The sequence below is a fragment of the Chlorocebus sabaeus genome, chromosome 15 (assembly GCF_047675955.1).
Source record: "Chlorocebus sabaeus isolate Y175 chromosome 15, mChlSab1.0.hap1, whole genome shotgun sequence".
Lineage (NCBI taxonomy): Eukaryota > Metazoa > Chordata > Mammalia > Primates > Cercopithecidae > Chlorocebus > Chlorocebus sabaeus.
The window spans coordinates 38,734,781-38,761,038 of record NC_132918.1 but is presented as its reverse complement, the minus strand read 5'-3'; the positions used below and the strand labels follow the sequence as shown (position 1 = coordinate 38,761,038).

Genomic DNA, 26,258 nt, shown 5'->3' with positions numbered 1-26,258 from the left:
TCAGATTAGCATTCGGGTCATACTTCAAATACTTTAAATTAATTAGACTTATAAAAGCAAGTTTATTCCCATATATCAGCTGGACAGTTTTCTTCTGCATAGGGCAATATTTTCTGTGATCATTGAGCCACACAGGACATGTTTCCTAGTGTAAACGAGCACTACTTAATCAAGTATAGATTTCTTTTTTCTTTTTTTTTTTTTTTTTTTTGAGATGGAGTCTCGCTGTGTCTCCCAGCCTGGAGTGCAATGGCCGTGATCTCAGCTCACTACAACCTCCGCCTCCTGGGTTCAAGTGATTCTCCTGCCTCAGTCTCCTGAGTAGTTGGGATTCAGGCGCCCGCCACCATGCCAGGCTAACTTTTGTATTTTTAGTAGAGACAGAGTTTCACCATGTTGGCCAGGCTGGTCTTGAACTCCTGACCTCAGGTAATCCTCCCGCTTCAGCCTCCCAAAGTGCTGGGATAAAAGGCACGAGCCACTGCGCCAGGCCAACTATAGGTTTCAATAGCTTAACTTTTCTAAACTTTGCTTACACATATAAACATGTGTATACTTTAATTATATATGTGTACAGGCACCAGTTATAGCCTGTTGCTCTGATTTCAAGTGTAAGCTTCATGAATAATTTTCCATGCCCCATAAAATGGATAAAGCATAATGACTGTTATTTCATAACTTCCTCTTTTGGTGGACTATCCTTTTGCAGAGGAAGAAAAAAAAAAATGTAACTAGAGAAGAGAGTTGAGCAGAGAACCGAGATCTTTGACATGCTGGTAGTTTGTCTCAACCCGTGAAACAGCTTAACAAGCAACTATAACAGCATTGAGGTAAGAACAGTTATTTGCTATTTTTCATTTTATTATTTGGATTGCTATTTATATAGCAACAATTTAAATGCTGGCCAGATTACAGTGTAGATTAGATAAACCTGATACCTCTTTCAAGTTAGTAACCGGCATTTTAAATAAAAGGTTTAATAAATTGACAAAGCTTCAACTTCATATACAAGCTTTTAAAAACCTGGAAAAACTTAAAGTTTTCATTGATCTCCAAATTATTTTACCTGCAAAATAAAACATTATCATTCTTGTGTATGTGCAATTTTGCACACAATTTAGTGCTGAGGAAGCATTTGGATTATTAACAAATTTTATAACTTTTCTTCTTCCCCAGCTCTAGATTATTTCTAATATTCTCTCATAGATACACTTTTGTTCATTTTGCATATTATTAGTTGAGCACTTTCCAGAAAAAAAGCATTCTTACATTTGTTTTTACCCACTGTGAAAATATATTATATCATTTAAAATATGACATTTCAGTATTTTTATATCGCTTCATAATATTTGTTTAGAAAAATTAATTTGTAGTGTAGAGAGCATGATTTAAAAATTTAAATGAAATATGCAAATCTAATTTTTAAAATTTATTGTTTTCTAAATAAGTTTAATTTGTATTTATAATGCTTAAAATATAGTAAGCATGAAAACAAAGATATTTGGTTTGATAATTGGAAATCAAACTAAACTGAAACTGATCTTATTAGTGAAATTCTAAAATAATCTAGATCCTAGAAACTTTTATTCTCATTTGCACTAATCTAGAATAATACCTACACATATTAACTGTATTTAATACAATTGTATTCATAATATAGCAATTTTAAAATCTTCCTTTTAAAAGCTGTTGGTTTCTTTATACTTTGGTAAAAACATTAAAGAGCGTTTAATACAGCTTTGAAAAGAAAAATCAGTTTAAGTGAACTACTCTGGCTATATATACAAATGGAAGTTTGAAGAGTTTGCCTCCGAGCATTTTCATAACTGAATCATTTTGAGAAGGTTTCATACATCACACATTTATCATGTGAGATTTGGTAAGTGTAAATATCCCAAGACGTATTTGAAACTGTCTTAATTTGGTTTGAAAAAATTTAGGCTAAACTCATGGCTTCCAAAAAAAAAGCCCACATTATCCCATCAATTAATAGATTTAATTTTCAATAAATTTTGGTAAATGGTGCTGTTATACTGGTTCTAGTATGTTACCTAGTACCTGGTTGGTTTTTTGTTTGCTTGTTTGTTTTACCTATTTTCATGCACTATACCAATAGTTACTGTCTTCTTATTGTAGGGGGAAGGAAAGCAGATTGTTAGTGTTACAAACTCAGATGTGAACTGTTGAATCAAATTTAACATATTAACTTGATGAAAATTTTAAAATTAAGTTGATAGTTATGAGAAATCCGTTACAATTCTATGTCTTCATCTTTATCACACACTAATTAAACACAACTGCTTGTCAGGTCTGGTAGATCAAGCCTATAGTCCCAGCTACTTTGGAGGCTGAGGCAAGAGAATGGCTTAAGTCAGAAGATCAAGGCTGCAGTGAGCTCTATTGCACCACTACACTCCAGCCTAAGTGACAGAGCCAGATTCTGTCTCTAAAAATATAAAAATAAAGAAAATTTAAAAATAAACACAATTACTTCCATCAGAAGTTCAAATGTCCACAATTTTAACTATGAGATATTTTGATATCATGAGCTATTTAGTGCTATATGTAGTATGGTTATATACTAAATAATGGCTAACAATCACAAGGAGACATAGCCCAAGGTAATTACAATATAAGTTGGTCATAAGTGTAATTCAGAACAGCAAATGAAGGCTAAAGCACCAGAGAAGATACTATCTTTCTGGCAAGACAGATTTGTTGTTGCTGTTGTTGTCAATAATTAATAAAGTCTGAATGAACATCCTAGTTCTAGATTACGGAAAATAAGTTTTTAAGTTGTTCTCTCTTTGAGAAAATTATCTTTACATAAGAAAAAAAGCGTGCTCATCTGAGTTTCCATGATAATATTAATAGTAAATTAATATTAATAAATATTAAATATTTAATATTATTGTTTATTCATCATAAATAAATATGATACATAATTTATTATTGCAAAATATAATTTTTACTTCTGAGCTGTAGATATATATTTTACCATGTTTTAGTAGATTATGTTTATGTGACACAATTATCTAATAAGTTTTCATTGAATCTAATAAAAGTTGAGGCTGGATGACTGCTGTATATAGTATTGTGAAATTTGGTCTCTGTCTTAATAAGACATAGTTTGATTGTGTGAAGTGAATGATCTTCTTGGGGATCTACTAAACTATTGGTTCCAGGGTTGATGCTGCTAATCTCACAGTTAAATGGATGTTCTCCTCCTCCTTCATAAGATGACCTTCCCAAAGTTGCTCATCTACAGAAATAGAAAAGAATGATCTGCTTATAGAGGGCTCTATCCCACTCCAACGAATAAACATACATTATTTTTCAAATAATAATTACATTTAGGAATAACAGTGCTATTTGTTTTTGACATAAATTACTAAACTTCCAAAAGAACATTGAAACATTTAGGCTTTGTTTAGTTGTTTTGTTTCCTCTTCTTTTGGCCATTTTCCCATTTGCAAGAATAAAGAGAAGAAAGCTTGTTGCCTAGAAGAAAGATTACAGTTTGGGTGCAAACGCAGACATGACCTGTTTTGAATTGAAAAACAAAAATCTTTGTATCCTAGATAATGTGGGCCTTTCAGCAATTTAAAAGCAAATTTGTGCCCTCCTGTGTTTGTTGACTTTCTATTTATTTTTAATAAACGTAAATTCCAAATGATTGCTACATTTGCATATTCACATATATTATAATTAAATATGCTAAATAAATAAGAAATTATTATGATTGCAAAAATATGAAATATGTCAGTACATGAGCTCTGCGTGATAAAATATGTATCATTTTCATAAAGAAAATAATTTGTACAGATATAAAAATAAGGGTAAGCCATTTTATATTTCTGAATATTTCCATTTAAAAAATAAATGAAATGGAATCTAATTTACACATCTGCATTGTAGAAAATAAAACCACTGTTCATTAATTTTTAATCTTTAAAATGTAACTTGTTATTTGAGAATTAGTATAGTTTTGTTATTTGTCTGACATCATTGATGCTTTTTATTATTTTTTATTAACTAAAGTTAGGCACTTAAATTTAATGTTGTTAAAATTCCTTCCAGTTTTATTTTTCATCTTTATATACATTTTCTAAATATAGGTTTTAACTTTTTATTTAATTTTTTAACTTTTAATATTATGGAGGAAAATACCAGATTTGCATATTTAAATCCAAATTTAAATAAAAATGTCATAGAATCATTCATTAATATTGGAACCTTGGAAAGCAGATGAAGAATGAAATTAGTCTATTGGTGTTGTTCCATAAACTAGTATAAAATTTCATACCTCATTATTATTCTACTTTGCAGATATTTCATTGTAAGCCTTTAGTTTTTTTTAAATAGGTAGTGGTTATCACATTCTCAAACTTTTTTTCACCTTGGAAAAAAAAATTGCAATATGATTTTGAGAAAAATCACCACAGTTGTGATTTTGAAAAAAAATTAAATTTTTTAAAGTATACCTTAATTCAATTTATTTTCTCTTTGCACAAGAGAAAAATTTTAAGTAGGTTCCTTTTATTCTCGTTCTATGTAGGTGAATAGAGCTGAATTAGAGGAGCAGCAAAAACATTTTCTATGAAATTAGGTGGCCTTCTGAATAAAATACAATCATATATCTGATGGCAGTGAGTTTTCTTAAATGCTCACCAGAAATTCTTGTTACACTTCACCTACTTTAACACATCTTATTTAGAAATAATTGGAAGCTGAAAAAAGTTGTAAAAATAAAAAAGTGTAATGAACCTCTTATATCCTTACCTAGATTTGCTTAAATATTTTATCCCATTTGCTTTATAACATGCTCTTGTTTTCTTCTTTATATTTTTCTATGGTCATAACTTTTTTCTGAACAACTTAAGAGGAAATCACACATAACAAGATCTTTCAGTCTGTATTTTCCAAGAATAGAGATAATCTCTTATATAATAGTCACATTCAATTATCTACTTCATAAATTTACATAGCTACACTACTTTTATTTAATATTTGTCCATGTTCCAATTTTGCTGTTTTCAAATAATACATTTTTAAATACTTCCCCTCCAGTAAATCATCCAGTCTGGAGTCAATTATCACACTTAGTTGTCTTCTGTCTTTTTAAAGTGTATTGTTGCTAAATGTTAAGTAAAAATTGTTTATTTTTATAGTGTAAAGTATGTTTTAAGATATTTATACATGGTGGCTAAATGTATAATGGATCAATTGAAGTAATATATGCATTACTCAAATACTTTTTGTAGAGAAAACATTTAAAATCTAATCTCTTAGCAATATTTAAGAGTAGAATACATTGTTAGTAATTATAATCACTATGTTGTACAATAGATCTCTTGAATGTCTTGTCTCTTTAGTCTCCTTTTGTCTGGAACATTTCCATATCATTTCTTTGTCTTTTATGAAAATGAAGATTTTAATGAATGTGGTGTATTCACCAACTCTTTTTTTCATTTTAATAAAGTGCTCCTCATTGTTTATTTTTCTGACATTTCCCCATGATTAGATTATGGTTATGCACTTTCTGCTGGAATTCCTCACAGGTGATGTTTCCTCTCCTGCTATCATATGTAGAGGCACATGAGCCTCTTATGTCCCACATTGCTAATGTTCATTTTTGTTGCCTAGTCAAGGTGTTGTCTGATTTCTCTATTGCATAATGATGTCTCCTCATCAAAAATTTCCCCTCAGATTTAACATTCATTGATGTTCTTGTCAAATGCAATCTTTACTATAATGGTTGCAGTATGATGGCTTTACAACTTCAGCACTCCCTCCACATTTGCATTAGTCTCTCCCAATCTACTGTAAGCAAAAGAACTCCCATCTTCAACATCTATTTCATTATTAATTTATGTATCTATTTGTTACTGCTATGGATTCACGGATTTCTTTTTTCTATGACTCAACTATTTTGGTGCTTAAATTGTTTACATTTGACCAATGGAGCCCATCCATTCTATAACAAACCATCCTCCCTCCCTCCCTCCCTCCCTCCCTCCCTTCCTTCCTTCCTTCCTTCCCTCCTCACTCCCTCCCTCCCTTTATTTCTTTCTTCCTTCCTTCCCTCCCTCCGTTTGTGCCTCCCTCTCTCTTTCTGCTTCCCATTCAGGGTGATCAAGTACTCCTTTTACATACAATTAGGTTCATTATTCCCAATTTTAGGTTGTTTCCCTTTACATATTTATTGACTTAATTTTATTTTTTGAGTCAATTAATTTACTTTAAATCTTTTTTTAACCTGTCGAGATTAAGTGCTGCTTGTCTTAGACATTTCTGCTAAACAAATTTGATGCACCTTAACTCAAATGTTACTGATACGGTTCAAAAATACCTGCTTGAGTTTGGGATTGAGCTTTTATCTTTGTATTTCAAATCTCTTCAATCTACATTTAGTCTGAAGTCAAATTATCCTTCTTTGCATTCCAAAAAGTGACAATTTCAGAAAAGAAAGTAGATAGCTATAGTCACACTGGTAGTTCACTTATTTTATGGTTTATTATTCCAGAGCTTTTAAAAGTTAAATGGGCATGTTATCATTACACTTACAGAACAAATAATTATGTAAACAAAGACAAGAGCAAGCATAAATGTAGTATAGTTTATGAGCTAAAAAATTTTTCATTATTTTATATGTGATTCTAGAATATTCCTGCCCCCAATACTTCCCTATATTCTACTCCGGCATTCATAACTGAAAATAAACCCTAAAATTCATAATAGGAAGAGAAATTTGTGGTTAGTGTCAAAAGATTCATTTTCAAGTTCCATTTTATCACTTACTGACTGTGGAACTTGAATAAGTTACATCTCCTATATTTCTAGACATCGAAATAACCCTAACTAAAAAACAAATTCATACCTCCTCAACTTTCTACCAATTTCTGGGTTCATCCCCCACACAGATTATTAAATCTATACACTCAGATGTTAAGAGGCATCTCAAATTCAACATGCCGCAAATAAAACCTCTCATTTCCTTCCCCTCTTTCCGCTCCATCATCAATCTTCTTTGTTTACTAAATAGCACCACCTTACTCCCTTACCCCCATTATCCAGGCCAAAAGTATCTTTAATTTCATTCTTTCTTTTCCTCACCTACACTCCATCTATCAGCATGCCTGTCTGTTCTGTTCCCAAAAGATATTCCAATGCTGACCAGAATCACCTGTTTCACATCTTGAGCAAAGTGTAAGACACTGTCATCTCTGTTCTAGATGTCTCTGTTTTTGTGGTGGCCTATTAAGAAACCTCTTTTTCTATTCTTGCATCCCTACCAATATGACTATTTAAAATATCCATCAAATCATGTGACTTCCTGCTCAAAATTCTTCAATCGCTTCTTATTTTAATTAGGATAAAATCCAGATTCCTCACTATAGCTTATATGTCTTTGTGTCTTCTCTCATATCCTGTCTTTCATCTCTTCATTCATGATATTCTGGCTCTAATCCTCATTTTCCCCCCAGAGTATTCTGAGCTCATTCCTGACACAGGGACTTTCCACATGCCCTTCTCTTTTCTTGGCATGCCCACATACCTTATTGTGACAATCTCTTCTTTATTCAGGTCTCTTCTCAAACATATCTCCTAATAGACGCCTCCCATGGTCCACTACATATTTAATTGTAGTATTCCCCACTCCATCACTCTGTCATTTTACCCCATTTTAATGTCACTGATAGCACATAAAATGTTACACAACATGTTAATTTTTATTTATTTATCCAATTATTTATTATATGTTTCTTTCACTAAATGCAAGTTCCCTGAGGGCAGAAACTTGGCCTTTGTTGTTCATGCTACTTTTACATTTTCTAGTAAAATAAATGGAGCATAGTAGGTCCTCAATAAATAAACAATGATTAAGTGAAAGGCCTCAACATTTCTGAGCCTTATATATAAAATAAGCATAATAGAAATAACTATCTGCCAACGCTGTCTTGAGGAGGCCAGTATTCTAAACTGCCATGCAAATGTCAGGTGTAGTTTCTTTTGTCGGTTTTGAGTCAAACGAACTGAGACCCAAAAGTGGTCCTTGGAGACAACAAATAGACAGAGAAGTTCTCTTTTTTTCTGTGCTGGCAATTTTCCACTGAGCTCAAAAGAGACAAGTTCATAATGACTGCCACTAATTTTTTAGAATCCTGGGGTGCAAGACCTCTGCATTTGTTGCCCCATTGCCTCTGCCCTTGTCCTGCCTTGCCGTTGCCCCCAAGAAAACATGCACCCACTCTTCCTTGACAGTTAGGGTTCATTGTTTTCCTCAACCACATGGAAGAGTAATCTCCTTCCAGAATCCTTTCCTGATTAGCCATCTGCCTATGCTGGCCTCACATCTATGTGTATTTTCAATATTGTTTTGTAATTACTTCCTTGTTCTATTTTTGATCTTGAAATGGATTATAAAACTGCTCTAGGAAAATTCTTTTTCTTGTATATCCAAAATATCAAGCTTAGTTATATGTTAATACATATAACTAAGTTTTTGAGATCATAAGGCCCTAAATAATAAAACCAATGATAATGATGATAATTGCAATGTTAGTAATAATAATAGCTCTGCTATTTCATGTTAAACTTTTTTTGCATCATCATATGTCAGGTGCATCACATGATTAACGCATTTAATGCCCTCATGAGTCCTATGCAATAAGTACTATTATTTCCACTTTACAGATTTAAGGAAAAATATAGAAGTTCAGAGAGGTAGGTAGCTTAATAAAGGCCACGCAATTGATCTATCTTTAAACTGAATCTGCATCATATTTATATATGACCTATAGCACTTATTTTTTGAGAAGCAAAGTAGGTAAATCTGTGGTTTAGTTACAGTTAAGAATTTATGGATCATTATGATGCAGCCCTAAGCCAGAAATCTTACAATTTGGTGGAGTAAATATTAAAAGAAATATATTTTAAGACACAGCATAAAAAATAGAAGGTGCAACATGAAAGACCAAAATAATTTAGAACTGTACTTCCAGGTGTGGTGATGGTTACAAGGCTCCCTGGAGGTGGCAGGTTTAAAGTTGAACTGTTAAAATTGTTTCATTAGGTGGAGAAAAGTTGTGATAATAAATTTTCAGAAGAGTTCAGAAAAATTTCAAAGAAATAAAAAGTTCTAATATTACATTAATTTAATATTAAGCCTTAACTTAATATTGAGCCTTTTAAAAAAAAATTGAGCCTTTTTAATATTGAGCATTATCTCCTACAATGCTACCATAGGAGATATTTGGTGGCTCTGACTTTATGGTTCTTCTCGGGAAGTGCGTTATGTGATGAGAGGATTTTAACTCTTGCGAGAAGCTCTGGTTTCATTTTAAAGTGAGTTTATTCATGAAGTCATATATCAAGCACTATACTTTGGGCACTGTTTTAGGTGCTGGGGAAATAGTGATGGACAAGATCAAGTTTCTACCCTCAAGGAGCCTTCAGTCTAGTGGGGAAAGCATTGAGCAAACTAGTAAAGAAATAAATTTTAAAGGGACTTTTAGATAATGTTAGTGACCAGAAGAAAATCCAGCAGAGTAAAAGGATAGAGAGAAGATAGGAAAAACATCTTTATGTAGATGGTCTCCTGAGATGGTCTATTTGAAAAGGTAATATTTAAGCTAAGACCTGAACAACGAGAGGATTGAGAGTCCCATGCGGAGGACTCTGGGAAGAGTAGTTCAGGAAGCTGACTGACCGGCGTAAGGGCCAGAATGAGCTTGGCGCATCTGAGGAGTAGAAAAGAGTCTGGGTCTGGAAGGATGGTGGGAGATGAAGCTCAGGAGCTGGAGTTGAGAAAGGGCCGAGTCACATAGACTGCAGACCAAGGAATGGACTTGCACATATGAGCAAACATTTGCAAGGACATGCACATGTGTTAATTGGGGATGGGAATGCAATGAATGAACCGTTATCTCTGGCTAACACAGGCTTGGAAAAACTGTTGTTTGAAGAGAAACAGGAATTACTACATAGGTAAAAGTTTCATAGGAGATTAATGATTACATTTAGGTGAATTTCAGATAAGCCAAGTTTACCTTGATGAAAGTGAAAGGAGCTCAAGTATTATTTAAATTTGTAAAGATAATGTTTTCAGCAAAAATTGTCATGGAATAGTTGACTCTAATCACGGTCATTTGAAGATATGTACACTGATTTCTGATAATGGAGTCATCATGCAACTTAGTTTCTGCATGGATATGAAGCAGAAAAGACTACAGAAATAACTACATTTCAGCCTCCAGAGACAGCAGATGTTCCCTTGTTTATTATTCCCAAATCCCAGTACCAATAGCTACTGGGACCCTGGCAACATCAACCTGCTCCCCTTAAAAGTAGATGTAAATTACTCTGCCATTTTCCATAGTAATTATATATTGCCTATGATTTATTATCCTAAGAGATGTAAATGACCCATATCACTACATTTTACATGTTAGTTGGACACTGCTTGCTTTAAGGGGTAGGAGGTTGGGGCTGTGATTTGGAGAAAGAATATAGAATAGCTTCCTGAAAAGACTTTTTACATTGAGTAAACGGAATCAATATTTATTTGTTAGGGATGATGAGAAAAAATGGCCTTCCCTCATACTTAAGAAGTTAATAACAATAATTATAGATTCTTCTATTTCTGGTTTGGGTTAAAAGCTGCCCATAAAAAACATTACCTGGCCTTGGACTGAGTGTGTACTAGAAGGATGACAATCATGTTGTCCCCAGGGCAGTCAGATGTGTTGCTATAGGAGCCAGAAGCTTCCTTTTGAGTGCTACTGGCAACCTCCAAATAGAAAACCATTGTGCTACTGGTACTACAGAGTGTGGAGGATTATAGATGACTTACGTGCTATTTAAGCAATGCATTCTATCTTATGTGTATATATATGGGTATCATGACCACCATATTATTGGATTATTGCAGTGTGAGGTAGTGTGCGGTTTTTAAGTGCGTGTGTGTGAGAGAATAAATGCATGAATATCTGCAATATGTATTAGAGAGCACTCCTGAAATATAAACCACTTCCTGACCTGGGCAGATTAATCAAGAAGCAAACCTATTCAAGTATGAGAGCATTAGATTTTCTACACTAATAGTACACATTTGTTGACATGAACTGGATTCAGGAAGGGAATACACAAAGAGCAGATGGACGTTCGGTTTGACTATTTAATTAACTTGGGGCTGATGATCACCCTTCAGAAAAGGATGCTGAGGATGCCTTCTCCAGAGCCAAGAGGCCTCTCCTTGTGCCTTTATTTGGCTTTCCTCCTCTCATTGGTGACCCATCATGTTAGGGGAAAAAAAAGTATCTTTCAAAAGTGTAAATGTTATTCTTTCTGTGGGTGATGTCATCATTTTAGTGGCCCAAGCATTTGTTACTAAAACAGTACTTAGCAACACATAATCATTATTTTCTCCTCTTAAAATTCTGAGTGTGTTTGTTCTGATGCAGTCAGGAGACACATTTTTCAGGGAGGTAGGAGTAAAAGCTTAAAAACATGAAGTAATGCCTGGAATAATCTCTTGACTTGTGTTCCTCAAATAAGCAAGAAGACAACTAAATTTTCCTTCCTGTGGCGACAGCTTTGGTGGAGTTAAAAAAAAAAAAAATGAAAGATAGTGCTAAAGGAAGTGGTTTTCATGCAACTGTGCATCATATACTCTTCGTTAATGTGGTAGATACCGTTTGCTTGACTTCATTTGACTTGTCTTTCTCATGTTTTTGCTTGTAAAGTGGGTGAGAAAAGTTCCACCAAAGAAACCTGTGCACTGACCAATGAATAGTGATGTTTCTAAAGTTCCTGTTAATCATTTCAGGAAACATCTTGGGCTCTTTTTTAATTACATCCTACATAATATAAAAACTGTAAAGGTATTTCTGTATAGCTATACCATCTTGTAGAAAATAGCTATATGTTTCTTAAAATTTATAATTTGATTTGAATCCTCATATTTCAAAGACACTTAAAGCTTAACAAGAGCTTATTTTTAAAAATATATTCTGTATTTTAAAATTTGTGGTTACTCTTTTAAATAACAAAAATAGATGTAATTTATCAACGGCCTGATCAATGTTAGGATAATTCTCATGAAGTCATTCATTATCACAATTCCACAAGGTAGACATTTTAAGTTTGTAGGAACCTGAGACTTGGAAAAAAACTGTCCAAAATCTTATGCCTAATAACAGATTCTAAAGCCTGTCTTTATGTCTAATAGCCAAGGCCATGGGAAATTACACTTAATCTTTTCCTACCCTGATTCTTCTAAAAAATGTGTGAGTCATGCGCAGGCTATTGCACCAAGTTGGTTGGCAGGAGGAGGTAGGTATGCCCTATTGCCAAGAGCAGCCAACAACAAAGACAGCAGGGCAAGGTTGCAGCAGAAGACCAAGGTTGCAACATCAGTAACTACTGCCAGTGGAAACTAGCCCATGTGTCATACTTGGTATGTTATATCTGTTGCCAATAACCCCAAAGTAGATAGTGTTTTCCTTTTAGTCACCCACTAATCTAGTCATAAACAAAATAGATTTACTTCATTGGCTGCTTCTTCCATCATGGTAAGGAAAATGCCCAAAGTTATGCCACATATCATCTAAGCATTCCTTCTTTCTAACAATTAATTTTAGTTGCCTTCTATGAATCTGATATTGGTGCCAAACATTCCCTATCCCACAAGTTCAAGAGTAATCAAGCAAAGTTGACACCTTCTAGTGCCCACATGGGCTTCTTGGTATTTAGGGACCTTGGCAAATTATTTACAGCTTCTTTCAGACGAGCCTTCCAGAGCTTTGTAAGAATAAACAAACTTCAAAGGTCTCCGAAGGGGAAAAACTGTCCTGGCTAAGTCTATAATTTAGGCTATCTTTAGAGAGTACAACTCCACAAAGAGAGAGGTCCAAGAAACCAGCTTCTTTTATACAATTAACTTTTTCTTTACTTAATTGTAAAGACTAAATGACAAGTAGGAAAGTGCTTTTGCAGGAATGTGGGAGTCTTAAAGCTGTAGAAGGAAGATACACTGTGCATGGGAGTAAGTATGTGGGTGGGAGTTATAGATTACTGCTCTTTTGCTAGTCTAGAATAACTATGCATAAACATCTTTATAGTAGTAACTTGAACAGAATCGTTAAACCTCTATTAAAGGCACTTGATACATCATTTAAAATAAGCACAGGTTACCTTATATCCAGAGACAGAAAAAACCATTTTACATCTAGCAAAAAAAGATTTTAAAAGAGCCTTTGATTTTTGACAAAACAGATGATAATAAAATTAAATTTTCATTTTATTTTCAAAATATTAATTCAAAAGCTATACTTTTGAATATATATGCTATACTTCTTGAAATTATCAAAGATAAGCTGGCTAGCTTTGTAGATATCATACCCTTAAAAGATTAAGCCCAAGAAGTGAATGATAGTAACACCAAAGACAGTAACAGCAAGAGCATATACTAATGATCAGTCACAGATATCTTCCAATCTTGCCTTTAGGGACTATGTGATGGACACCTTGCCACTTAACACAAATAGTCACTATTTCATGCAACTACTAATAGAATTCTGTCCTTATAAATGAAGAGGATTTCAGACAATGTGCACATATAGTACAAGTACTGTGAAGACTTTCAACTATAATGTGAGACATTTGAATTCAATAAAAAAGTGAGAGAGCATTAAAATAATTATAATTGTTTATCTGTTGAGTTTAGATTCAGCAGTTACACACTTTCATTTTTCTCCTTCACTAAATTTTGCACATTTATATTATTTACTTAGTTGATCATAATTATTTACCATTTCATATTCATTGTCCTTGCTAGACTGTATACTTCAAGAGACTTCAGGTCTAGTTTTGCTTACCATGTAGCCTCAGACTCTAGGAAAGACTAGAATTATGCCAGGTGCTCAGTGAGTATTCGTAGACCGGATAGGAAAGTTGATAGCAATAAGGTTTAGAATGAAAATGCAGCAGTAACTGGTGAGCTGGTGACCTAGGGCCAGAAAAGTTTGAAAAAGGAAAAGAATGCTCCACATTGTCTAAAAACACATTCATTACTGGGAGGGCTCGATGGAATCAGGCCCTGTCAGCAGTTACTCATTGCTAAGCCCATTGCAGAAACATAGGCATTCAAATCCATCCAGGTGGGGCCAGGAGGGTCATTTGGACTGACGGCACATTCACAAAGGCCATAAACTAAGATGTCTAACATTATCTTCAAATGAGTTTCAAATGAGGTATGTTCTGTTAATTTGTTTATGTTTATAATTTAACTATGTTAATTTATTGAATGAATTTATAAAATATATTAAATATACAGAGTAGCTTTTGTTGAATACACATAATTATACATATGAGTATGTAACTGGTGAAGATACGTATATCTTCAAAAGGAAGTGGCCAAGAACACACTTAATCTCCCAGAGGCTCTGATGTCACTCTCAAGGGGGTACTTATAATCACAATTTCTTAGCAAGAGACAGGGTATAGAATTTTAAACAAACAGCAACCTAAGCATTTCAGAATATGTAGGATTCTCCTTTGTGTGATCTTAACTGTTTGTCTTATCTGTTTGTAATCCTATGGACCACTAATGCTTATCTGGTATGAAGTGAAGCATATTTTGGTTGCCGAAGAAGCACCACTTCCAACCATGTGCATGACAAAATGTACCACCTTGCACCACCAGTTTAGCAATCCACAGCTTGTCCTAACTCCCTCATTTCTAGATGCATATGGGCACCAGCCTACCCAAATCTAATTCTATTTGAGACCAAGTTTCCTGCAGATAATTCTGTTTCTATTGAGCCAAATAAACTTTACCTGCCAAAGGAAAAAATGGAACAGGTCAATGGATTGCTACCTATTCTGGGTAATTTCCATTTCCTAAGCTCTAGCTTCCTGCAGAGTTTAGGCAAGAAGCTGGCAACCTTGGCTGCGCTTTGGAATCATCTAAGGGGCTTAAAAAAGATACAGACACTTGGATGCCACTCTCAGAAATTTTGATTTAATTTGTCTGGGTTGCAGCCCGCCTATCCAAAATGTAGTCAGAGTTAAGAACTACCGCCCTAGTTTCAGTCTCCTTATTATGAGCATGGGGTCATAATTACCTCACATACCTCTTGTGATAAGTTCAAGGAGATAATGTGTGACCTTAGAGTCCCTAACACTTCCATTCCTCCTTTGCTTCATGAAAGACAAATGAAAAGGAAGGACGTGGGGTTGGCAAGTCTGGGAAGGTGAGGAGGGGGGATACTTTTGCAGAGTTTTTCCAATGAGCAGTTCATTAGGGTTAACAAGCTATCCTTTGTTAAAGCAAACGCTCTTGAAGGATTAAGCCTCATTCTCGCCTTAGTGTGAATGACTTTAATCAGATAATCTCCCATCACCTAGTTGAGGATTTGTTACTGAAAGCCTAGGGAAGGCGAGGAGAGAGAGTTGCAAGGCCAGTTTGGGATTCACCGAGGCAAGCCAATGAAGCCTCAGCCTCTAGGAAATAAGCTTTCCATAATGACAGCATGAAAAATCTGAACAACAAACTTTCTCCTCTTGTTGCTAGGACAATATTTGTTAAAAGTGTTTTTCTGATCAAGTCTCTTATCTGTCTAATAGGCTTTCATGACATTTTTCCTGACTTTCTTTCTGCCATGAAGCTCTTAACAAGTGTCGGGTAATTTTACCATTTGCCAGCTGCTTGGGAGTCCGTGAGGAGCACGGCCTTGCCCAGTCCTATCCTCCTTGCCATCTGCTTGGCACATGGTAAGCATGCAGTGTTTGTGGAATTTAACTGAATGGTTTCATTTGCTACAGTCTTTTCCAACTGTGTTTTTTCCCCCACGTCTGTCCCCAACTGCTAGACTATGAACACCTTGCAGAAGACTTAATAACTTCTTCATCCCTAGTGCCAAGCACAGCCCTTGGCACATAGTCAGCCCTCAATGACTATGTGCTAAATGTATTAAGGAGCAATAGCCAGTGCACTGAAGCCTAAGTTAAGATATTAAAATTAATTTGTGACTGCGCTGCTCAGTTCCCGTTCTTTTGGACAAGGCAAAGAGGAAAGAAGAGACAAAGAAACAGATATGTGAAACTCCCACCATTTATTAATGGGACAAATGTTGTTCTTATTCAAAGGTCTCTTTAGAACATCTTTTGAGACATGATTTGAAGGTAATTTCAGGAAACTCAGATAGGCAAGAAGGAATAAAAGGAGCTAACAAAAGATCCACGGAGAGAACTCACACAATGGAATGAAGGGAGAGAGATGTGGAATATCATAGAAACCAAAAGAAAGGAACCTCAAGAATACAATGAATAAGCAGACAGAGATACAGCCAACATTTAGGAACATCAACCCTGCTATTGGCATTGTCAAAGATTGGTTTGCCTTTAGAAATAAATAAGACAATGGCCATATTTTTTCATATTTGTTTTCTATATGGAACAGTGTTACTATGTAGAAATGTTTGGGTTACAGTACATAAAAGAGTTACACCACAATATTTATATTAAAAGCCCTATTACATACTATTTTTAAAAGATTGCAAGGGAATTCTGGGCTAAATGACAACGCAGAATTTTATGAAATGGTAGAAAGTGTTTTACAATATTACGTGTAGTTACATATTATAAGCATAAATAGATAATATGTCAATTTTGATCTTCTGGTTGTATTATATATTTATTTTTATATCTGTTTAATTTATTGAAAGACCACAATTGCATATTTCCTTGTCTCTAATGACAGTCCATAGTAGAAGGTATACATACATCCCAGGTAGAGTGTTTATAAATATATTACACATTAGACAGATGAATTCCAGAGCTTAGGGTACTGGCTGTGAAACACTGTGGGGTAGGAGGCTTGTCCTTGTGTTAGCTGCAAGGCTTTGGTCAAGGGCCAAGTTTCCAGCTTCCATTACCTCATGAAAAATTAAGATTATATATAAATGACATGGGGGGTGTCCTTTGTTTTATAAGCTTGTCTTGAAAGATTCAATTTAGAAAATAAATTGCATATATAGTACAATATTAACTATGCTTTTAAAAATGCATTGGAAAAGCCTAGAAGGAAATAAACTGTAATACAAACAGTTTCCTATCTCTGGGAACTGGAAACACCACTGATACAAAAATATTCTACCTTCATTAATTTTGAATTTTCTATATTGTGTTGACAGCAAGTAATAAATAAGTCACACACAGACAGGCATACCTCACCTCCCTTCCCTCAAGGTACGTTATCTTGAGGATCATGAGTCTTACAGCTTCTCTTCAACTCTGAGATGTAAGGTTCTAACGTTTGTTGTACCCCATTGCTGAGGGTCTTCAACCAAATCACATTCTGCTGCTGGGTCCCCAGCCATTTGCTGCTCGTTGCCCTCCTAGACAGAGCCTACTTTTGGTTTGCTCTCATTCCCAGCAGTGGTGCACGTCATGCATTCTGTTCTGAGATTAGACTATCAGCCTTTACACAGCAGTCAAGAGTTATCCAGTTATTTCTGTGAAAACCAAATTTAGATAACGTTCCATCACCCCACCCCGAACCTTACCTCTAACATAATCAAACACGTCAATGGTTCCCAGTGAGGAAAAGTATCATGGCTGTAGCTTTGCATTTTGAGTGTGATGAATTTGATTGAGATTCATTTTTTCCCTCTTTCTTAACTGTAAGCTCCTTGAGGTTAGGTCGTTTTTGTTCACCATTGGCTCTCTAGCCCTACAGTGAACTCAGGCCTTAGGGCTCTTGCCATGCAGTCCTACTGCTTTGAATGCTCTTTCCCCAGTTATTCCTCACTTCGCTGAGAACCTTGCCTGCACATGATCAGCTCAGTCCTCCATCCTGTTTCACACAACCTCCTCTCCCAAATCCCCCTAACCTGCTTTATTTTATTTCATAGCGCTTATCTCCATCTGAAATTACTTCATTATTTATCTTTTATTTTTTATTTTTGACTTATTTTTTGTTGCTTCTCTTCCCCTAGTAGAATGCAACCCCTTTGAGGGAAGTGATTTATCTGTGTTGTTCATTTCTGGAACCACAGTACCTAGAATAGGAGTTAGCCATGGCTGATGCTCAATAAATGTTTGTGAAATGAATAGAGTCATTGTGTGAAAGGTGTTTTCTGTATGGAAAGAAGAAAGGAGGGATGAAAAAATAGAAAGAATAAAACAAGGAAAAAAGGAAAGAAGGAAGAAACAGAGGAAGGAAGAACTATACTCTTGGAAATCTAATGTAGCACCTCCTCACATTAAACTGGGGGAACTGTTAGGCCTATTTTAGAGCTGCTTCTTGGCCTCATTGTCTTTAAGAAAAAAAAAAGACAATGAAAATGAATGGCCTGAGACAGTCAGAAGACACTGATGTCAGTTCTGCTCTGCCACGGTGCCAAGTTCCTTATATAATGCACTCCTCTGGTTTAACAAGGGAACAAGGCCAGATGCTCTCTAACATTCCATTCAATGCTAAAATTCTATAATTTTGAACTTTTAATTTCAAAATGTATTTGCTTACTGTCTCTCTATTGCCAAATCCCAAAATAATGATGTCGAATATATAGATTCAACTTTTAGGTAAAATAACTTGAGAAATGCATAATATTTAACTGTTTTAAATTTTACAAACATTTAGTAGCAAAGATACTGATTTTATATATTTTCACATTCATGTGCCATATATATGTTATACATATATTGTATATTATGTATACATATATGTATATTATATGTATATGTATAACATGTATATATAATATTGTATATATCAAATATATACATAGTATCTATTAGAATACATATTTTTATTTTTAAATAGTGAGCACAAAGAAATTGTGTTGTGTACAAAATATATAAAGGTCTTTGAAGATAAACTAAATTCATGTAATTCTTTTTCTCAAGTATATTTACTCAAATATCTGAACAAGTTTGAATTCTACAAAAGGTCTCACCTCTCTCCTCAACCCTGTTGTGAAGTTTAATGTGATACATTTAATGCATCTACTTAAACTTGATTCTCCATACAAGAATGTTTGCAACTTTTGATTGCCTTTTAGAGTCATCTTCTCTTGACTATCTATATTTAAATATTGATTAGGAAGCACAGGACATGAGACTAGGTTCTGGTTTTGACACCATCTTTCAATCAATTATTTTTATCCTGGTATAATAAAATATCATTTTAAAAGAGTATACCTCCTTGAGATATTTTTATTTAGGTGATTTGTGTGGGTAAGTGTGTGTGTGTGTGTGTGTGTGTGTGTGTGTCAGGAAAGACAAGTTATATTGCAGAGGCAGTGAGAGCTTATTGAGCTATGAATGTGGTATGCAGAAGAAGTAAGTCACAATTCACACAGGCACTCACACACTTACATAGTTACCTTAAATATCCCCATTGGACTGAAAAAGATAAATGCTGCCATTATCTTTATCTTTATTATTGGTAAACAAGGAGCTGATATTATCTATAAAAACCATATCCCTTAACTGTATTTCTCTTGAGATTCATTGGTATAATTAAAACTTGAATGGACTGAAATATTTCAGGAACCTGTAGTGAACACTCTTTCCTTTATCTGAAAATGTAGTTTATTTCACCTGAAATTGTTTTCTATAATTTCCCTCTCCACCCACAAATGACCTTCTTTTTATACTCACGGATATACTCACTTATGAACCTGTGGACTATACACTTCACAGAAATAGGAGTAACTATAATGTTCTCCTGGCACTGAGGGAATATCAATGGTATTCTAAATGAGGAACTATTAACTTTTTATTACTATAATGATTTTTTAGTACTTTCCATAGTTTGAAATGTGGTTAGGATGCTACTGGCAGTTGAAAGCTGACACCATGATTTAATAGTTTTAACATATGATCTGGTGTCTGTTACAGTGCTTTAATATTTTAAATATTATCATTCATGTTATGTTATCAATGATAGTAAATTAGGCCAAATCAGTGGTAATGTAGCTTTATATCACAATTTATTTGGACTCATTTTGAGTTATAGATTGACCATTGCTTTATGAGTTTTCTTAGCCATGATTTTCTCTGTATCTAATGTAAAATAACATGTTTTTCTCTTCTTTTTTATTTACCAGGATGGTTATTCTACTGTTTCTAACATTAAAGGATCATCCTTGTATTTCTTTGTATTCTGTCATGGAGCAAAAACATGTCTCATCTCAGTTTCAATTTCTCTTTTGCTCCCAGAAGTTCCCCCCTCCTCCAGTGTTGAAGTAGAAACATAATTTCCCCTTTTGCACCATAAACAGGTTCAAAAGTCCTTTGTTTCACCATGTTGCTCCAAACAGCAAATTTTCTAACCCACATGATAAAAGAACACCACAGTTCTAACTTGGAATTCTACAAGGGTTTGAGAACAATTGAAAATAAATTTCTACCACCAGGATTAGTCCTTAGTGGTTTGCAGGCATTCTAAGCAGAGGGGCATGGAAGCCAGCTAGGACAACAACTTGATAGCAGATGCAAAGGTTGCTCTACTAAGAAGTTAGGCCTTTAATATCATAGACAATGGGAGGCAAAATGAAGAAATTAAAAGGCAAGTAGTAAGCAATTCAGTAGGCTAAGCCAGGGATTTGAGAGTCTCCCAAGGCTCCTCCCTTCCTCATTCCCTGCATGAGTCATTTTTCCAGTCTGTCCACACCCATTCACCCCTCCATCCCACACTCTCATTCACCCTCCAAGCTGCCGTCACAGGAACTTTCTGCAATACAAGTCTAGACTCCATCTCTGGCCCTTGCTGCCTAAACTTTTCTAGCTCATTAGTTTTGACAGTAAAGTTGAGACTTGTTAGATTAACACAGACCTACTTTTAGCGTCATCTCCTGCCACTTTCCTGTACTACCCTCCCCTCGCTTCTCATAGAAAGGCTGAGAAGGCTGGCAGGCCCCTTGTGTATACCCTACTCTTTTCATTTTCTTTGAGACAGGGTCTTTTAATGTCACCCAGGCTGGTCTCAAACTCCTGGCCTCAAGCAATCCTCCCTTCATGGCCTCCCAAAGTGCTGGGATTACAGGTGTGAGCCACGCCATCCTGTCCTGCTCTTTTCTTTTCTCCACCTGGACTCTACTCCCTTTTGATCTTGCCAACTTCTACACATCTTTCAAGGCACCAGTTAAATGTAAATCCTCCAGGAACCCTTCCTTTACCATCCTCAGAGCCCTCGTGGGATTGCTTCCAACATCATAGCACTAATCCCTTATGCAGAATTAATTGGTTTGTCTCTCACCTAGTAGAGGTGTTATCCTTGAGTGTAGGGACTGTCTTATCCATTCTTGCATCACTGGCATAGTAGGCATTAAATGTAGTTGCTGAATGCTTAGTAAGAGGAATGGAAGTCTTCATAGCTTGGGGTAGTTACTAATGGGCAGATAGAAAGTTCCCATTCCTGTTCTCTGAGAAAGTGTCAAGTGTTCTTTTAGTTTGCTAAAACTGTGTGGGTACTTGAGTCATTTTAAACGATTAACGTTGGGAAGAAGCACCATTTAATTAATTATTTGTTCTGGAAGGGCTCAGTGTACAATTTTAACTCAGTGCTTTGTGGATCTAGCTAAAGGTCAAGAACTCAAGTCGGCTGTTAGTGCCTCTGGAAGGTATTTCTGCACTTTAGCACCTTTCTGATGTTTTTCCTTCACCGCGAGTTGGCCTCACTTTCTTCAACACAACCTAACCTGCAGGAAGAATGTTGTACCATATCCAGCATTTTTGTCCCAAATTGTGTCCTAAACATGGGACAAACGTTTTTCATTAGAATCTTCGCTGCAGAAGTTATCCGAATTCCTTACATTCAAAGGAAATCCTGCCCCCAATCTCCAAAACTTCATCACATCACAGACGTTCAGCATTCTTTCCATTCAAAGCGAAGCCAAGTTACATCTTACAGCACCCAGTGAATTATGATGTGGGGCTGTGGTTTATTTGCTCTAGCGACAATATGGCTTACTTGCCGTGGAATATCGCGGTATTTCAGAAAGTAATGTATTATTTTTAAAGAGGGAGCTTTGCTTTCTCTAAATCACATAGTGTAAATTTGGAAATACAGTGGCTTGTAAATTACAAGTATTATTTACAAAGTAGAAGGAAAGCTGACATATGAGTGTTTGTGCTTGTGTGACAGTTTCACTAAGGATTTCCAAAACTGGACAGGCTGTTACTTGAGAAAAATACACAGTGGCAATCTTGCAGATGTTTTTCCCGCCTGTTAGCCCTCCAGGTTCAAAAACTGTTTGGTGCATTTTAAGGCGGCAGTCTCACCAGATCGCAGGATTTTAGTCTAATCGGCTTCTAACCTTCAATCTAACCTTGCCGGCTTCCTTGTACAGCCTGGTGCAAGGGCCTCTTTCAAAACGAACCCACTGGTGTGTCGAGCTGGTCGGTAGAAGTAAGTAGCTGGAGGGCGTCCCGTCTGCACGCCCGCCGAGAGGTTACAATGTTGAACGCATGAGATGGAAGATACCAACGGGAGGCCGAGGGGATCCACGGCGTCCGCGCGGGCTCCAGCTTCCTCCTGCTCTCGGCGCCGCGGAGCAAGCACCCATCACCCGCCCTTGCGGACTCTGTCCGGTTGACAGGGGACCCTGGGGCCCGGGGAACCGCGGGAGCGCGCCAGCCGAAAGTTGAAGAGCGTTTTCCTCGCCGCCGCGTGCATTAGGAGCTCCACGAGTCCGCCCTGGGCTTCCTGGTGGGGCTGGGCGGGCGGGGGAGGGGCCGCGCAGCAGCAGCGGAAGCCAGACCTCCGCGATAAGAGGCTGCACAGAGACATGCAACAGTCTTTTCACTGCAGCTGAGTGAGTTGTAGCGCCCACAATGCTCCCGTGACAAGGAGCTGACAAGTTCCATTTTCCGTCGCGGGCATCTTGGAATCATGACTCCCACAATGCCTTGGGCATTCGGTCGACAGTCGGGCCGCCTCTGAAAAAAAATGTGAGAGGTAAGTTTCCATTTTCACAGTTTCCCCGCGCCGGTCCGCCGCGCTTCATTGTTCGGACTCCGGCGGGGCTGCCGGTGGTTGAAGGAGGAAGTGCGAGGAGGTGCTCGCCGGCCGCGGTTCTCCCGGGCAGGGGCGGGCCGCGCGCGGTGGTTGGTTTCGCGTCCCTCAGCACCTCCTGCCCGGGGGAAGGCGGGAGGGTGAACCGCAGCCGCTCCTGCGCCCTTCCCCGCCGTGGGCTCTGCGGACGCTGTCACGGCGCAGCCGGCGCACGGCTTGGCAACCCAGCGGGACCCAGGGAGAAACAGTGGGGCGAGAAGAGAAACAGGTGCGTGCAAGTGTACTCACAACTTAATGATCTTTGTCGGGGGAAGGTGCGAGTCCCTCTGAGGCGAGCGGCGCGCGGGTCCTCCCGGCGGCTCCCGCATCCCTGGCCCCGGGGCTGCCATCCCGCCCGGTTTTCATCTGGGCCAAATATGTGCACGCAAAGGTTAATTCTCTGCCTGCTACCCATAAATTACGCATGACATGTTTAGCTGGGCTGCCTTATATGGAGAGTGCTGTATTTCAGGCCAGTTTGCCTTTTGCCAAGTTTACAGGGCGGAAGACGCCCTGCAGGAGAGGGCTGCCTCCTCCTTTTCTTCTTCTTCTTTTTTTTTTCATCGTTTTGCAGTGCGTCACTCAAAAACTGTAAGAAAAGTAAGTATAGAAGCTCTTTGGGTGGAGCCGCAGTTGTTTGATTGAATTGCTTTCATGAAAGGTTGAAAAGAATGAAAAGTAGTTAGTACTTGGGTTCTGGTTTTTAGACAAAAGCAGGACAAATATGTAGCCCCCCCCCACTTTTTTTTTTTTTTTAAACGGAGCCGGAATCTGTTATTGGTAGTAATGTGTCATGTGAGAATACTTTGATTCGAGAGCCTGTAACACGAGCAGGTATATGGTGGCGCTTATGCCTTCCTCTCGCACAGCACTTTACAACTACAGGGGTGTTGCTACCAGACTAATATTGTGTTCTTAGGGCTCTCTGGGACCGAGAGAGTATGCGACTGTTGGGATTCTGGGGTGTATTTCCGTGGAGTATGTCCACCCAGGATTAAAATTAAGAAGCTACCAGAAAGGTTGTTGCCGCTGACTTTACTTTGTGTGCCCACCAGCACAGGCACAAGTCATAGCAGATGGATGGCAAACTCTGCCATATACTCTGAGGAATTTCTTAAATTAATACGCTAGGAGAGAAGTCATAATTAATGCTTTTAGACTTTCGGGCCCTGTGCAACGTGCTTTGAAATACTACACCGGTGGACACTGTGTCCCTTCCTCCTGGGTTTGAACACAGTGTCTGTTTATACACAGAGGGTGTTTAGTATATAAGTATTCTATACCAGCATAAGAGAGCCACTCCACAGTTATCTTTCTGTGTGGGTTCCTAAGTGTGTTGGTGTTTCTCCTTGCTGTTGAGATAAAATATTATCACCCAGACAGAAAATGAAAGTTCAACGACTGTAAAATTTATCCCAGGAAAGTGCAGTTCAATACTTAGACTGTCTTAGATGTAGTTATAGATAGAGGCACTGAATAAGTTATTTTGTAGCCTGAGAATGCACATCGCTGTCATTTGGATCTTGCTTTCTTAAAGTTGGTGACAACTACGGCTCAACTTTTTAGGAAAACCTAATGTTCTAGTTTTTATCTGTTTTGTGTATTTGCATGGGAGTTACTTTATTATTATATTGTTAGGTCTTCTTTGAAAATGTCGGCATAGGTTTTTTAGTCTTATTAGTTTAACGGGGGGTTTCCTTGCTGAAGACTACAAAAGTTGCCTTTTGTGTTTTAAGAACAGGTTGGGTCAGCAACAGAAAACCTGTTCATCTATAATTATAGTATCACTTAAGACATAATAATCAGATTTCATTATTACTAAGAGACTCAGAAAAACCTCACATATGCCTAGTTTAATTTTTTCCTTATATAACTATGAACAAATTTGTGTGTAGCTACACATCAAGTGTGGTTCTCTGTGCAGTCATGCCAAAGAGAAACTGAAGTGTTACATGGTTTGAGATATTATTGCTTGTGTTTACATTTCCACATTTGAGGCAAAGTTAGACTCCAAGTTGAATTCATTAAATTTTGATTCCAACATTCTGTTCTTCCTTTGGGCACAGAATTCCTATGAAATGAAACACTGGGTTTTGTTCCAGAACAAGAACAGACTAACCCAAAATTTCTCCTGGGAGAAAAAAAGAGTAAAATTATATTTCTCATTGAAAGTTTTATTTCTCATTGAGGAAGGGTGTGCTACTTTATTATATAAAGTGCCTTATCTTCATTATAAGAAAAGAACGCCCCTCCATTTGTCACTGTTGCCATACATTAGGGCTGTATTTGATAGATCTATTTATGGAAACAGAGAATAAATAATCTTGCTGCACCTTCTGGCTTTCTGCTTGGTGTTAGATGTGCAGATTAGAGAACATCTCAGGTCTTGCTTAGAAGAAGCTGAAAAGAATAGGTGATTGGGTTTTTAAAATTCTGTAAGCAAAGGCATTAGGGTGGGTGGTAGATATGAGAGTCAAGAGAGTGGAGGAAAGAAGTGAAATAGGTTCATGAAGTGATTGGCTCAAAATAAAATTCCAACAACAATATGGATCATAGAGAATGTGACATAGGAAGATTTTAAAGTATATGGTCTTTTAGGCCAAAAAGCTTCATATGTTTGGAAATCTAGAATGTGCTGTCCAGTACAGTAGCCACATGCGGCTGTTGAGCACTTGAAATGTGTCTAGTCCAGATTAAGTGTAAAATACTGCTGGGTTTTGAAAACTTTATATGAGGGAAAGAATGTAAAACATCTGATTAATGTTTTTATATTTATGATATGTTTTAATGATAATTTTTGATATGTTGGTTCTAATAGAAGATCTTACTAGATTAAACTTCACCTGTTCTCTCTCTCTTTCATGATGTCTAGAAAACTTAATATAACAAATGTGGCTAACATCGTACTTATTTTGGACAGTGTTGTTCTAGGATAAAGCAGAAAAACAATATTCTGGGAGAAAGCTTAAAGAGTTTGCTGGTCAAAACAATCAAATTGGCTTATTTTATTATATGTAGAAATACCTTGTCTTTCTTATCCATTGTAACCAAAATTTGAGAAAACACACCACTTAACATCTATTTTTATTTCCTCAAAGCTGCTATTTAGTTTAGAGATTTGATGGTGAGGTAGTAATAATAGAGAAAGACTTATAATTAGAGAATGAGTCTTAACACCTCTCAAAGGCCA

The 26,258-nt window shown here is 36.6% G+C and overlaps 1 protein-coding gene and 1 long non-coding RNA gene across 43 annotated transcripts in view; one reads left to right on the top strand and one right to left on the bottom strand.

Annotated features, from left to right (window-relative positions):
* Window positions 1-680: 680 nt before the first annotated feature.
* MBNL1 (muscleblind like splicing regulator 1) overlaps window positions 681-26,258 on the top strand; it is a 221,851-nt gene continuing 196,273 nt past the window's right edge. For 8 of the 42 annotated variants that reach the window (XM_038002701.2, XM_008008677.3, XM_008008686.3 and 5 more), the window contains exon 1: window positions 22,865-22,972. Coding sequence is in view for 1 of the 42 variants with exons in the window: in XM_073023504.1 (XP_072879605.1) it covers window positions 23,498-23,668 (171 nt within the window). In the remaining 41 variants the exon portion in view is untranslated. Of the gene's footprint in view, window positions 831-22,863; window positions 23,298-23,489; window positions 23,669-26,258 lie in introns of those variants that run through there. The other 34 variants (XM_038002721.2, XM_038002715.2, XM_038002719.2 and 31 more) reach the window with 12 other exon arrangements.
* Window positions 22,014-23,427, bottom strand: LOC140713479 (uncharacterized). The gene is made up of 2 exons (XR_012095567.1): window positions 23,318-23,427; window positions 22,014-22,953 (listed from the first exon to the last, which is right to left on the bottom strand). It is a non-coding gene; the product is annotated as an uncharacterized lncRNA (long non-coding RNA).